Source organism: Gadus morhua, chromosome 2 (assembly GCF_902167405.1).
Source record: "Gadus morhua chromosome 2, gadMor3.0, whole genome shotgun sequence".
Taxonomy (NCBI): Eukaryota; Metazoa; Chordata; class Actinopteri; order Gadiformes; family Gadidae; genus Gadus; species Gadus morhua.
In genome coordinates, this window is record NC_044049.1 from 19,247 (window position 1) to 33,830 (window position 14,584).

The following is a 14,584-nucleotide window of genomic DNA, read 5'->3' on the forward strand; positions in this document are numbered from 1 at the left end:
ATTTTCAATAGGCCATGAATTAAATATGAATCACGATTTGATTTTTCGACTCTTTGCGACATTGGTTTTACGACAGGTATTTTACGGCAGTATTTGACAGACGTAGCGCGGGTTTTGTAAACATGTCGCCGGCGCATCACCACCCGGCATGACGCTTTTACTAAAGTTTTAATACGATATACCTCCTACTTTAGATGGCCTTTTTTTCTTGAGACATGTTATTTTTTTAGCTGTCAAACCAGTGGCAATTCTACTGCGGTCGTATTTACTATGACAACTTTTACTTAACGTTCCGTAGCGTTAGCCTCCAGCTAGCGGTCCGAGGAGGTTGATGGAGCTCAGAGGTCCGGCTCAGTGACAGGCAGCGCCTGTTGACCTCTGTACTGCATGTTAGGACGTTGGGCGACGGGGAGATCTTGGCTTCGGACCGGACTACAGCACCTGAGGACCCGGTGGTGCTCGACCCGTGAGGCGGGTCCGCAGCGGCCGGCGGACGACATGATCCGGCGGACTCCGATCCAGCGGGTCCTCTGCGTGGCGGAGAAGAACGACGCCGCCAAGTGCATCGCCGAGATCATGTCCGACGGGAGGGCGAGGAGGGTATGCTTCTCCTGAATGGGATCAAAGATCAATCATATCTGTTTACCTTGATCCCCTGATATACACCTCACACATCAGAGTACCTATCGCTGTGTGGTTCTGAACGCTGTGGCTGTGTTTCTCCTGTTGTTTTACAGCGAGAAGGAATGTCAAAGTTTAATAAGATCTACGAGTATGACTATCATCTCTTCGGACAGGTGGGTGATCTGATCTGTGCTCCACTGCCCGTGTCTGGCCATCACTGTCTGATCTGCTTTGAGTTGACCAGGTCGCCGTGTCACTTTCAGAATGTCTCCGTGTCCATGACGTCAGTATCCGGACACCTGCTCGGTTTTGAGTTTAAAGCCCCTTTCCAAAAATGGTAAGGCTGCCATGACAACCTTCATCAAACGACATTTGAATAACTTCATCGTGTGTTTGTCCCCTATCTCCTGAAAGAGCAGGTATCGTAAGGGAGGACTGTTGGGGTCATGATGATGTCCTCTAAATGTCGTTATGGTGTTGCCCCCCAGGCATAGCTGTAACCCAGTGATGCTGTTTGATGCTGTGGTGGAGAAGTATTGTCCTGAAAACATGGTCCAAATCAAGGTACACTACTTGGCTTTTATTCAGATAAAATGGATCTCCATTTGGGCAGGTCAACTGCCAATAGATTTCCCTATTATTGCCTTTAACATAAAACTTATTCTAACCGCATTATAGCCACTGTTCAGTTTTGGTTTGGGTGATTTAGCGGGAAAGCTTTGTTTCCCTCAATGTCCATTTTCACGTTCACAGTTTTGCTATGAGGGACATAGGATAAAACTCATTCACACCTGCTCCCCCTCCCCCTCCTCCCCCACCCCCTCCTCCGCCTCCACTCCTCCTCCACCCCCTCCCCCTCCCCCTCCTCCTCCACCCCTCCTCCTCTCCTCCTCCACCCCCTCCTCCCCCTCCCCTCCTCCTCTCCCTCCTCCCCCTCCCCTCCTCCTCTCCCTCCTCCCCCTCCTCCTCCTCCTCCTCCACCCCCTCCTCCCCCTCCCCTCCTCTCCCTCCTCCCCCTCCTCCTCCTCCACCCCCTCCTCCCCCTCCCCTCCTCCTCTCCCTCCTCCCCCTCCTCCTCCTCCACCCCCTCCTCCGCCTCCCCTCCTCCTCTCCCCCCTCCCCCTCCTCCTCCTCCTCCACCCCCTCCTCCCCCTCCCCTCCTCCTCCCCCTCCCCTCCTCCTCTCCTCCTCCCCCTCCTCTCCTCCTCCACCCCCTCCTCCCCCTCCTCCTCCACCCCCTCCTCCTCTCCCTCCTCCCCCTCCCTCCTCCCCCTCCTCCTCCCCCTCCCCTCCTCCTCTCCCTCCTCCCCCTCCTCTCCTCCTCCCCACTGCAGCGCTCCCTGGAGAAGGAGGTGAGGTCGGTCCAGGCCCTGGTGATCTGGACCGACTGCGACCGCGAGGGAGAGAACATCGGCTTTGAGGTCATCGACGTCTGCAAAGCAGGTAGCCACCTTACAGAGACACACACACACACACACACACACACACACACACACACACACACACACACACACACACGCGCACACACAGACACAGACACAGAGACACAGACACCTTCTTTCTACACAACCATTCAGACTGTGTGTGTGTGTGTGTGTGTGTGTGTGTGTGTGTGTATGTGTGCGCGTCCAGTGAAGCCCAGCCTCCAGGTGTTCCGCGCCCGGTTCTCTGAGATCACCCCCAACTCGATCCGCCGCGCCTGCGAGGCGCTCACCGTGCCGGACGCCAATGTCAGCGACGCCGTCGACGTCCGGCAGGAGCTGGACCTGAGGATAGGTACACACACACACACACACACACACACACACACACACACACACACACACACACACACACACACACACACACACACACACACACACAGAGAGACACACACACAGTCAGAGACACAAAGCAGAGACACAAGCACACATTCAAAGACACACACACACACACTCCCAGCCCCTTGGTGGTCTGGTGACCCAAGGAACAGACCATTGCAGTGTTGATGGAGCAGCAGTGTTGATGGAGCAGCAGGTCTAGTGGAATGGGCCGTGGTTAGGGTTAGGGTTAGGGTTAGGGTTAGGGTTAGGAACAGACCATTGCAGTGTTGATGGAGCAGCAGGTCTAGTGGAATGGGCCGTGGTCCGCTGCCCCCGTCCCCCACTGGCTCCTCGGGGACTGATGGAGGCGGCTCATACTGAATGTCTCTGAGGTGTCCTACCGTCCTGGGGTCCTGGGGTGACCAGCGATGTTCTCTGGGCTCCTCAGGGGCGTCCTTCACGCGCTTCCAGACCATGCGTCTCCAGAAGATCTTCCCGGCGTCGTTGGCCAATCAGCTCATCTCCTACGGCAGCTGTCAGTTCCCCACGTTGGGCTTCGTGGTGGAGCGCTTTAAGGCCATCCAGGCCTTCATCCCAGAGACCTTCTACAAGATCAAAGGTGCACACACACACACACACGCACGCACACACACACACACACACAGTGCTGCAAAACGCTGAAACAGACTTTGATGTGATTATATTAGACTATGATCGACACCCAGATATATAAACATGAATGATCACATCAGCCTGTAGTTCCAGAATCACCCCAGGACCCTGAAGTCAGGCAGCAGGATTTGCTTCCTGGTCAGTAAACGTTGCTCCTCTCCTCGGTGTCTCAGTGCTTCATGAGATGGAGCAGGAGGAGAAGGTGGAGTTCAGCTGGAAGAGGAACCGGCTCTACAACCACACGGCCTGCCTGGTGCTCTACCAGATGTGCATGGAGGTGGGGTCTTCTGACCGTGTGTATAGATGTAACCACTTGGTATGTGATGTGTTTGGGATCTGATTGGTGAAGTGAAAGTACTATTTTTGCCATGCGTAGGAGCGAATACGTCCTTGTTTCCAACTTATCTAAACTAATGACAGTGTTTGGAAATGTTTGAAGTCTGAATGCGCTGTAACTATTCCTCCCAGGATCCCATGGCAACTGTCACCTCGGTAACGAGTAAACCTAAGAGCAAGTGGAGACCGCTCCCGCTGGACACAGTGGTGAGAACAGAGGCTCTGACGCCACCCACACCCACCTACACACACCTCCACACACCTCCACCCACCTCCACCCACCGCTGGACACAGTGGTGAGAACAGAGGCTCTGACGCCACCCACACCCACCTACACACACCTCCACACACCTCCACCCACCTCCACCCACCGCTGGACACAGTGGTGAGAACAGAGGCTCTGACGCCACCTCCACCCACACCAACCTCCACACACCTCCACACACCTCCACCCACCTCCACCCACCTCCACACACCTCCACCCACCTCCACACACCTCCACCCACCTCCACACACCTCCACCCACCGCTGGACACAGTGGTGAGAACAGAGGCTCTGACGCCACCTCCACCCACACCAACCTCCACACACCTCCACACACCGCTGGACACAGTGGTGAGAACAGAGGCTCTGACGCCACCTCCACCCACACCCACCTACACACACCTCCACACACCTCCACACACCTCCACCCACCTCCACACACCTCCACCCACCTCCACACACCTCCACCCACCGCTGGACACAGTGGTGAGAACAGAGGCTCTGACGCACACCTCCACCCACCTCCACCCCCACCCACCACCTCCATCACCTCCACCCACCCCCACCCACCCCCACCCACCTCCACCCACCACCCCCACCCACCCCACCCACCTCCACCCACCACCTCCATCACCCCCACCCACCCCCACCCACCTCCACACACCTCCGCCCACTCTCAGCTAGGACGCTGTTATGATATCAACTATACTAGTTATAACGTAACCTGACGAGAGGCTCAAGGACAGATACTAGTTACCATATTATATAACGATTAAGAAATGTGGTGTCTTGAATTTGTGTGTGTGTGTGTCGTGTGTGTGTGTGTGTGTGTGTGTCTTGTGTGTGTGTGTGTGTGTGTGTGTGTGTGTGTGTGTGTGTGTGTCTTGTGTGTGTGTGTGTGTGTGTGTGATCCTGATAATCCCGTGACCCGCCGTGACAGCGCTCCGTTTATCTCTGGCCTCCAGGAGATGGAGAAGCTGTCGTCTCGGAAGCTGAAGATAAACGCCAAAGAGACCATGAAGATCGCCGAGAAGCTCTACACACAGGGGTGGGAGTGGTCTGCACGCACACACTGACACACACACACAGGCCGACACACACACACTTACACGCTAGGATACACACAATCACACATACACTGACACACACAAACACACACACAGGCAGACACACACACTGGTAGGCAGACACACACACACACTGGTACACACACAGGTCAACACACACAAACTGGTGCAAACACACTATGATAGACACAAATACACACACACTGACACACATACACACTGGAACAGACACACACTTGCACACTAGGATACACACTAGGATACACACACACACCTACACACGCACACCCCCACCCACACACACACACACACACACACGCCCACACAGGGGTGTCTGTGGGTACGAGGACCCCGTCCCCAGCTGCCTCCGGGCTGCAGTACATCGGGGTCGCAGCGTAGCGTGCTGACCTACTTCTGGGCCCTCAGTAGAACCTATTCTGGGGCATCAGAGCGCGTCTGTTCTGCTGACTGAAGGATACTGGAGGAGATCGGGCTGCTGTTTGAACAGAGTACCTGGGCCCCATGTGCCGGGCTTACGGTCTGCCCTTCTCTTACACAGGAACCGGATAATTAGAGGTTTTTACGTTTCAAAAGTCCTGAGCATTTCCGGGAAACTTGTGACAAAATTTGTGGACGTTTGGCCAATGATCGTTCCACGTCAGAATCATTCGCTGTGGAGAACGGCTTCTTCATTAATTGATCAAAAGGTTAGCAGACAAGGTCCTGCCTGATGGGACACTGAAGGATTCTCTGAGAGGGGGCTAGCATCACGTCCCCCCAAACGGCCCCAAACCACGTCATTGGCCGCCGGCGTAAACCGTGTCTGGTGTCGTCCAATCAGAAGCAGCGTGTCAAGCTGCTGCGGCCCTGGGCTCTCCTGGTGCCCCATCCGGTTGACCTTTGACCCCCCTGTCCCCCCCCAGGTTCATCAGCTACCCCCGCACAGAGACCAACATCTTCCCCAAGGACCTGGCCCTCGGGCCCCTGGTGGAGCACCAGACCCAGAGCCCCTCCTGGGGGGCCTTCGCCCAGCGGGTCCTGGAGCAGCCCGGGGGCCCCAACCCCCGACAGGGCAAGAAGACGGACCAGGCCCACCCCCCCATCCACCCCACCAAGTACGGCGCCAACCTGCAGGTAGCTTCACAATAAGAGTCCTGTGGTGCCTCCCAGGCCGTCAGTGACTGCTCCTTCACAATAAGAGTCCTGTGATGCCTCCCAGGCCGTCAGTGACTGCTCCTTCACAATAAGAGTCCTGTGGTGCCTCCCAGGCCGTCAGTGACTGCTCCTTCACAATAAGAGTCCTGTGGTGCCTCCCAGGCCGTCAGTGACTGCTCCTTCACAATAAGAGTCCTGTGATGCCTCCCAGGCCGTCAGTGACTGCTCCTTCACAATAAGAGTCCTGTGATGCCTCCCATGCCGTCAGTGACTGTGCTCCTTCACAATAAGAGTCCTGTGATGCCTCCCATGCCGTCAGTGACTGTGCTCCTTCACAATAAGAGTCCTGTGGTGCCTCCCAGGCTGTCAGTGACTGTGCTCCTTCACAATAAGAGTCCTGTGATGCCTCCCGGGCCGTCAGTGACTGTGCTCCTTCACAATAAGAGTCCTGTGATGCCTCCCAGGCTGTCAGTGACTGACACTGGCTGTGCTTCTCCCCCCGGCCTGCAGGGGAACGAGGGGCGGGTCTACGAGTTCATCGTGCGCCACTTCCTGGCGTGCGTCTCCCAGGATGCCGTGGGGCAGGAGACGGTGGTGGACATCGACATCGCCCACGAGAGGTTCTCAGCCTCGGGCCTGATGATCATCGCCAGGAACTACCTGGACGTGTACCCCTACGACAGGTGGAGCACCAAGGTGGGTGGAGCACCGAGGTGGGCGGGGCACCGAGGTGGGCGGGGCACCGAGGTGGGCGGGGCTGTGGTCATTAAGGGGCAGCGGCCACCATCGCTGAGCGGAAGAGGGCGGGGCTCGACCCAAACACGCCCCCTCCCTCCAGGAGTTGTATTCACGCTGCTTTGATCGACGGGCGGGATGGATCCCCTGAACCAATCAGGGAAGAGATGCTTCGCCTTGATTGGTCCGAAGTGGGCCGGGAGCGGTCCAGAAGCTAGATCCTCTGACGCGGAGGCGGGGGCACTCAACTGGACCAGCTGCACTCAGCGCTGCCTCAGGCGGGAGGGGAACGGTCCCAGCAGGCGGGGGGCTTCACTAGGGTCTGGCTCTGACCTATCGGACGGGCCTGGAGCCGTCCCCAGGGGTGTCTGACTGTCTGTGCCCCGGCAGGTGATCCCAGTGTACCAGCAGGGCTCCCAGTTCCAGCCCACCGCCATCGAGATGGTGGACGGCCAGACCAGCCCCCCCCAGCTGCTGACGGAGTCCGACCTCATCGCCCTGATGGAGAAGCACGGCATCGGTACAGGTCCCCCCTCTCCGTCACTAGAGGATCCTCTAGTGCTGTCTGGAGCTCAGAGGAGAGACCAGACAGCACTAGAGGATCTACTGGTGCTGTCTGGAGCTCAGAGGAGACCAGACAGCACTAGAGGATCTACTGGTGCTGTCTGGAGCTCAGAGGAGACCAGACAGCACTAGAGGATCTACTGGTGCTGTCTGGAGCTCAGAGGAGAGACCAGACAGCACTAGAGGATCTACTGGTGCTGTCTGGAGCTCAGAGGAGAGACCAGACAGCACTAGAGGATCTACTGGTGCTTTCTGGAGCTCAGAGGAGACCAGACAGCACTAGAGGATCCTCTAGTGCTGTCTGGACCCCAGAGGAGAGACCAGACAGCACTAGAGGATCTACTGGTGCTGTCTGGAGCTCAGAGGAGACCAGACAGCACTAGAGGATCCTCTAGTGCTGTCTGGACCCCAGAGCTCCCCTCCGGTGCGGTGTGTGTCATGGTGCTGCTGTGACGGTTTCAGGGACGGACGCGACCCACGCCGACCACATTGAGACCATCAAGAGCCGCATGTACGTGGGGCTGACCGCCGACCAGCGCTTCCTGCCCGGAGAGCTGGGCATGGGCCTGGTGGAAGGTACGCACACACACGCATGCACACAAACGCACGCACACACACGCACGCACACACGCACGCACGCATGCGCACACACACACACGTACGCACACACGCACGCACGCATGCGCACACACACGCACACATGTTTGCGCACCCGCAAACATGTGCTAACACACACGCGCAAACACACACATACGCACACACATGCACTCAAATACACATACAGGCATAGATGCACACACACTGAATGTAACCCAGACCCCCCCCCCCCCCCCCCTCCAGGCTACAACTCCATGGGCTACGAGATGTCGAAGCCCAACCTGCGCTCGGAGCTGGAGGCGGACCTGAAGCTGGTCTCCGAGGGCAGGAAGGACAAGACCAGCGTGCTGAGGAACTACATCCACAAGTACAAACACGTGTTCCAGGAGTCTGTCCGCTGCGCCAAGAAGTGAGGAGCGGTCCTGGACCTGTACCTGTACCTGTGTGTGTGTGTGTGTGTGTGTGTGTGTGTGTCTCCTGTACGTGTGTGTGTGTGTGTGTGTGTGTGTGTGTGTGGGGGTGTGTGTGTGGGTGTGTCCTGTACCTGTGTGGGTGTGTCTCCTGTACCTGTGTGTGTGTGTCTGTATGTGTCTCCTGTACCTGTGTGTGTGTGTGTGTGTGTGTGTGTGTGTGTGTCTCCTGTACCTGTGTGCGTGTGTCTCCTGTACCTGTGTATGTGTCTCCTGTACCTGTGTGTGTGTCTCCTGTACCTGTGTGTGTGTGTGTCTCCTGTACCTGTGTGTGTGTGTGTGTGTGTCTCCTGTACCTGTGTGTGTGTGTGTGTGTGTGTGTCTCCTGTATCTGTGTGTGCGTGTGTGTGTCTCCTGTTCCTGTGTGCGTGTGTGTGTGTCTCCTGTATCTGTGTGTGCGTGTGTGTGTGTCTCCTGTCCCTGTGTGTGTGTCTCTAACGTCGGTGTGGCCCCCCAGGCTGGACGAGGCCCTGGCCCCCTACCTGGGCGCGGCCCTGGAGTTCACGGAGGCCCAGCAGGAGGCGCTGGAGCTCCCCCTCCCCGTCCGCCGCTGCCCCGGCTGTGGGCGGGACATGGTGCTGAGGACCAAGAGGGAGGGCTCTGGGTGAGGGGGGGGACATGGTGCTGAGGACCAAGACGGAGGGCTCTGGGTGAGGGGGGGGGGGGAGAGGGAGGGCTCTGGGTGAGGGGGGGGGGACATGGTGCTGAGGACCAAGAGGGAGGGCTCTGGGTGAGGGGGGGGAGAGGGAGGGCTCTGGGTGAGGGGGGGGGGGGGGGAGAGGGGTGAGGGGGGGTTCTGGGTGAGGAGGGGGGGGAGAGGGAGGGCTCTGGGTGAGGGGGGGGGGGAGAGGGGTGAGGGGGGGGTTCTGGGTGAGGTGGGGGGGAGTGGGAGGGGGGGGGGGGGGGGGGGGGGGGGGGGGGGGGGGGGGGGGGGGGGGGGGGCTCTGGGTGAGGGGGGAGAGGGAGGGCTCTGGGTGAGGGGGGGCTCTGGGGGAGGGGGGGCTCTGGGTGAGGGGGGGGGGGGGAGCAGACACTGGAGGCTACTATTGATTGGAGGCCGTGGTGTTCTGACCGCTCTTCCTGAACGCTCCTTCCTGTGGCCTCCTCCAGGAAGTTCATGTCCTGCACGGGCTACCCAGAATGCAAGGCGGCGGTGTGGTTCCCGGACACGGTGCTGGAGGTCAGCCGTGATGACAGCGTCTGTGACACCTGTCAGCCCCGCCCGGTTCACATGTGAGTGGTCACATGACCGGCTGCAACACCCCCCCAACCCAGGGGGGCCACACATCACTAGCACCAGTCGACCAAATCACCGGACGAGGGCCGTCCTATCAGAGGCCCTCCCCTCGTCACCTGGTCTCCAGCTCATGCAGTACAGGAAGGGGCAGCCCCCCTGTTTCCTATCGGGGGTAATGGCTGATCGCTTCCCCCTGCAGTCTGTAATCACACTGTAACCATCACCCTGGCCCAGTAGATGAGAAGACTAACGCAGAGCACGCAACAACCCTCACGCTGGTACGATCTATACAGCTCTATACAGCCCTATGCAGCTCATCTTACCCTGGGGTTGAGATGAGGTGCACAGGGCCCCTCCCCCGCCCAGGGAGGGGGGCGTGAGGCCGTACACACTGACTTCGTCCATAGTTGGCGCGCAGCGAGATAAAGTGTTCCACACCAACAGCTGTTACCATAGCGACCAACCGAGTGTAGAACTCCAAGTTGAACTACTTATTTTTAACCCTCCTCAGAAGGAGGTGATTGGCTAGAACAGGACGACCGCTGATGTCCTGCTGGACACGCGTGCCTTCCTCTTGATCGTATCCTAGGTGAACCATAAAGACATGAAGGCCTGGGGCGGCGCCTTGCCCCCCCGCCCTCACCCTCTGCCCCCTGTGACCCCTCAGGTTAAAGTTCAAGTTCCGCAGAGGCAGCCTTCCTCCCATGATGCCTCTGGAGTTCGTGGGCTGCATCGGGGGCTGTGACGAGACTCTGAGGGAGGTGCTGGACCTCAAGTACCTCCGGGGAGGAGCTGGTGGAGGAGGAGGAGGTGGTGGAGGAGGGGGAGGAGGAGGTGGTGGAGGAGGAAGAGGAGGAGGAGGAGGAGGAGGAGGTGGTGGAGGAGGAAGAAGAGGAGGAGGAGGAGGAGGAGGAGGTGGTGGTGGAGGAGGAAGAGGAGGAGGAGGAGGAGGTGGTGTCGGCCGCCCACCCCCATCCAGGGCGGGGCCGGCCAGAGCGCCCCCCCTCCCTGCTCCGGCCCCCTCTTGGGCCCCCCAACCCCGGGCCCCGGGCCCCAGAGCGGGCGGCCTGGGGGGGCCCGGCGCCGGGGGCGACGTGGTGGAGTGTAACTGCAGTCAGGACGCCCTGCTGCTCACCGTGCGCAAGGACGGGCCCAACCAGGGCCGGCAGTTCTACAAGTGTAACAGCAGCACCTGCAACTTCTTCCTGTGGGCAGATCAGCCGGAGCAGCAGGGGGCGCAGCAGGGGGGCCCCCCCTCCAGACCCTCCCAGCCCCACAGGCCGTCTCTGGGCTTTGGGAACGGCCTCCCTGGGGGGGGCGGGGGGCCGGGGTCCGCTACACAGACCATGTGCAACTGTAACGAGGTGGCGGTGACGCGCACGGTGCAGAAGGACGGCCCGAACAAGGGACGCACGTTCAACACCTGCAGCCGGCCCCGGGACCAGCAGTGTGAGTTCTTCCAGTGGGCCGACGAGAACGTGCCTCCAGGTAAACACACAGGTAACAGACACACACCTGCACAGGTAACGGGTAGACACCTGCACAGGTAAAGGTTAGACACCTGCACAGGTAACGGGTAGACACCTGCACAGGTAACGGGTAGACACTTGCTCAGGTAATGGACAGACACCTGCACAGGTAACGGACAGACACCTGCACAGGTAGCGGGTAGACACCTGCACAGGTAACGGACAGACACCTGCACAGGTACAGAACAGAATTGACTGAGCTAAATCTGAGCCTCCATCCACTTGGACACATGTGAGGCTTGTAGTGGGTGGAAGAAAGTTAACGTTGAGGTTACTCTCCAAGGAGGGGGGCGCCATCTGATTGGACCATGGAATTGTTTATACAACTCCTCAGAATGTTGATTCCTGCTCATTGCCAAAACCCCAGTAGTTGTTTTAGAGGTCTTGAATCCATCAGTAGAGGAAGCAAATCAAGAGCAGAACATTCAGTCCTGCTCCTGTTACATAACGGCCAGGGAAGTTCAACCATCGTTCACAGCTCATGTCTCCCAGGCTAGATCATGTATCTTGATTCAAACGATCAACGCTGTCCCTTAAACGGCTCATTTTATCCTCCACATGAAATGCACGCATGCATTGGTGGAGACCACTTCTGAATGTAGGGGCCACCACGGTGGCCCCTAAGGAGTGGAGCTTTGTCTCAGGACCCGGTGGGAGTCATCAAGGTGCTGCGGGGGGGGGGGGGGGGGGTCACGCTCCCGGTTGTTGGGACATGTGGATCCGAAGGCAGCAGACCTGAGGGCAGCCATCCACACCACACCAGCTGGCAGCCGGCCGGAGCAGCCGGTCAGGGAGGGAGGACCCCTCTGTGGGGCCCCCGGCCCCTCGACACACCCCTGGCTCTCCTTTCTCCTCTGGCTGTCATGGTTACCTAACGCCCAGCTCTCTCCTGTGTCCCAGGGTCAGAAGGAGGACGAGGAGGAGGAGGAGGAGATTACAATAGAGGAGGAGGAGGAGGAGGTTACAGTGGTGGAGGAGGAGGAGGAGGTTACAGTGGTGGAGGAGGAGGAGATTACAATAGAGGAGGAGGAGGAGGAGGTTACAGTGGTGGAGGTGGAGGAGGAGGAAGAGGAGGAGGAGGCGTGGTGAAGAAGGTGAGGAAGCAGGGGGGGGCCACCTCCTCCTCTGGCGCGCCTCCTGCCACTAAGAAACCCCGGACCTGTGGCATCTGCCACACGCCCGGACACACCCGCACCACCTGCCCCCAGCGGTGACACCACCTGCCCCCCCCCCCCCCCCCCCAGCGGTGACATCACAGCCCCGCCCCCAGCGGTGACATCACAGCCCCGCCCCCAGCGGTGACACCACAGCCCCGCCCCCAGCGGTGACACCACCTGCCCCCCCCCCCCAGCGGTGACATCACAGCCCCGCCCCCAGCGGTGACATCACAGCCCCGCCCCCAGCAGTGACATCACAGCCCCGCCCCCAGCGGTGACATCCCACCCCCGCCCCCAGCGGTGACACCACCTGCCCCCCCCCCCCCCCAGCGGTGACATCCCAGCCCCGCCCCCAGCGGTGACATCACAGCCCCACCCCCAGCGGTGACATCACAGCCCCCCCCCCAGCGGTGACATCACACCACGGTGACATCCCAGCCCCGCCCCCAGCGGTGACATCCCAGCCCCGCCCCCAGCGGTGACATCACAGCCCCGCCCCCAGCAGTGACATCACAGCCCCGCCCCCAGCGGTGACATCACAGCCCCACCCCCAGCGGTGACATCACAGCCCCACCCCAGCGGTGACATCACAGCCCCACCCCCAGCGGTGACATCACACCACCACTCCCCCCCCCCCCCCCCAGCGGTGACATCACAGCCCCACCCCCCCCCAGCGGTCACAGGGGGGCTGTTGGTGTTTCTAAGGAGAGGAGGAGTCGGGGGGGTTAGTGGGGTTAGTGGGGTTAGATGATGGGCTGAGGTGGGCTGTGTGTGATTGGCCGAGGGGCCGATGACGGTGCAGAGATGGGTTCAAAGTGGACTTTAATGTTTGAACCAGATTGTATTTGATGGAATGATTTTAAACTATGGTAATGATCCCAGTATTTTTGTTGACCAAGAAAGTTTTATTTGTTGGCATGATTGTAAATAAAAAAAACGATATTTCAACCTTTTGATGTTGCACATCTGTACAAATGTAAGCCAACCGAAGCTATCAAAGATCAAAGATGTTTAAAAATGGTAGCATGGTTAACGTTTATATTGTCCTTAATTAGTTCAGTTGCAGTAAGAGCCTCTAAAGTAAAACCCAAACAAGCTGTTCGAGTAGAGTAGTGTTGGAGCGCAGTAATGGGACGATAACGATGCGTAGGTTAAAACTACACCTGGAGCGCAGATGTAGGTCGACGTCCCGAACGACGCGTCATTCCCAGAAATACAGAGGCAAACAAACGGGTTTCCGCCCCACCGGGACAAAGTACCGCGTGTGTTCCCGTTAAACGCCAATAGACAGTTTAGTTGCTTTCCTCCGAACACGTTTTACAACGAAGTGTATAATAACGTACACCCACCTCCCGCTTACTGGCACGTGTGTGAGTCATAACGTGGGTGGGAATGTACGATGTGATCTGTCCTTCATCGTTTCCCGCTCTCTCCTCAGCTCCCGACTCCTCTGGTAGCGGTATCTGGGCAGATCACGGTCATGTGATTCCGCTCCCTGCCCAAACGGCCTCGGTAACGGCATCACACGGGGCTGCGGGGGCCTTTATGAGAGGAACAGCATGGTTCAGAGTTTGAGAACGGTCATCGTCTCGGACCGATCACGACTGATGAGTCCAGCTCTAGGTCTCATCAGCACCGGGGCGGCTCCTCACCCGTTATCAGTTCAATCGTCGCTCTAGAAACGGTTACCATGACACCCAGTGCCCGTAAGTGATGCGAGTGTTCCAGGTGCAGCGTGGACCGGAGCGTGCATGCGCGCGCGCGCGTGGGTGCGTGCGTGTGTGTGTGTGTGTGAGTAACAACAGAACGTAAGGGGAGTTGGGCTGTGGGGTTTTGGGAGAAAGGAGGTTGTACTGCTGGAGCTGAATGAGGATATATATAGATATGATGATGATGTGTGTGTGTGTGTATATATATATATATATATATATATATATATATATATATATATATATATATATATATATATATATATATGATCCTTTCTAGTAAGTTGAGCACACAGCAACTGGGCTCCAAGTTGTAGTCCTCGCATTTATGGGATTTGATTGGACAATTAAGTGTACCGTGCTTATGGTTAGAATAATTAACTATCAATTACACCCTTGCAAAAAGTACGTTCCGTCCACAGCCTTGGGTGTTTAACTATTTTATTTGTTTCATTTTATTTTAATTTTAGTTACATTTGTATGTCCGGTATATAATACAATAATATGTGAGCAGCCTCATTTCAGATCTCAAAGAAAACATAGCAATGTAGAAGGCCTTTGTGTTGTCATTCTATAACCTACATTAGCCTAATAATTTAATTATTTATATCTATAAAAGTACGACCAACCAAACCCTTATGATATATATAAAGTAATGTGAAAACA

At 57.6% G+C, this 14,584-nt stretch overlaps 1 protein-coding gene across 1 annotated transcript; it reads left to right on the top strand.

Annotated features, from left to right (window-relative positions):
* Nucleotides 1-98: 98 nt before the first annotated feature.
* Nucleotides 99-12,277, top strand: top3a (DNA topoisomerase III alpha). The gene is made up of 19 exons (XM_030340384.1): nucleotides 99-600; nucleotides 738-797; nucleotides 888-961; nucleotides 1,113-1,188; nucleotides 1,959-2,067; nucleotides 2,257-2,400; nucleotides 2,875-3,045; nucleotides 3,272-3,375; nucleotides 3,567-3,641; nucleotides 4,664-4,746; nucleotides 5,689-5,899; nucleotides 6,431-6,616; nucleotides 7,046-7,175; nucleotides 7,682-7,795; nucleotides 8,060-8,225; nucleotides 8,744-8,890; nucleotides 9,397-9,519; nucleotides 10,191-11,011; nucleotides 12,088-12,277. The coding sequence occupies exons 1-19, from the start codon at nucleotides 388-390 to the stop codon at nucleotides 12,264-12,266; spliced, it is 3,186 nt and encodes a 1,061-aa protein (XP_030196244.1). The 5' UTR covers nucleotides 99-387; the 3' UTR covers nucleotides 12,267-12,277.
* The last annotated feature ends 2,307 nt before the right edge of the window (nucleotides 12,278-14,584 follow it).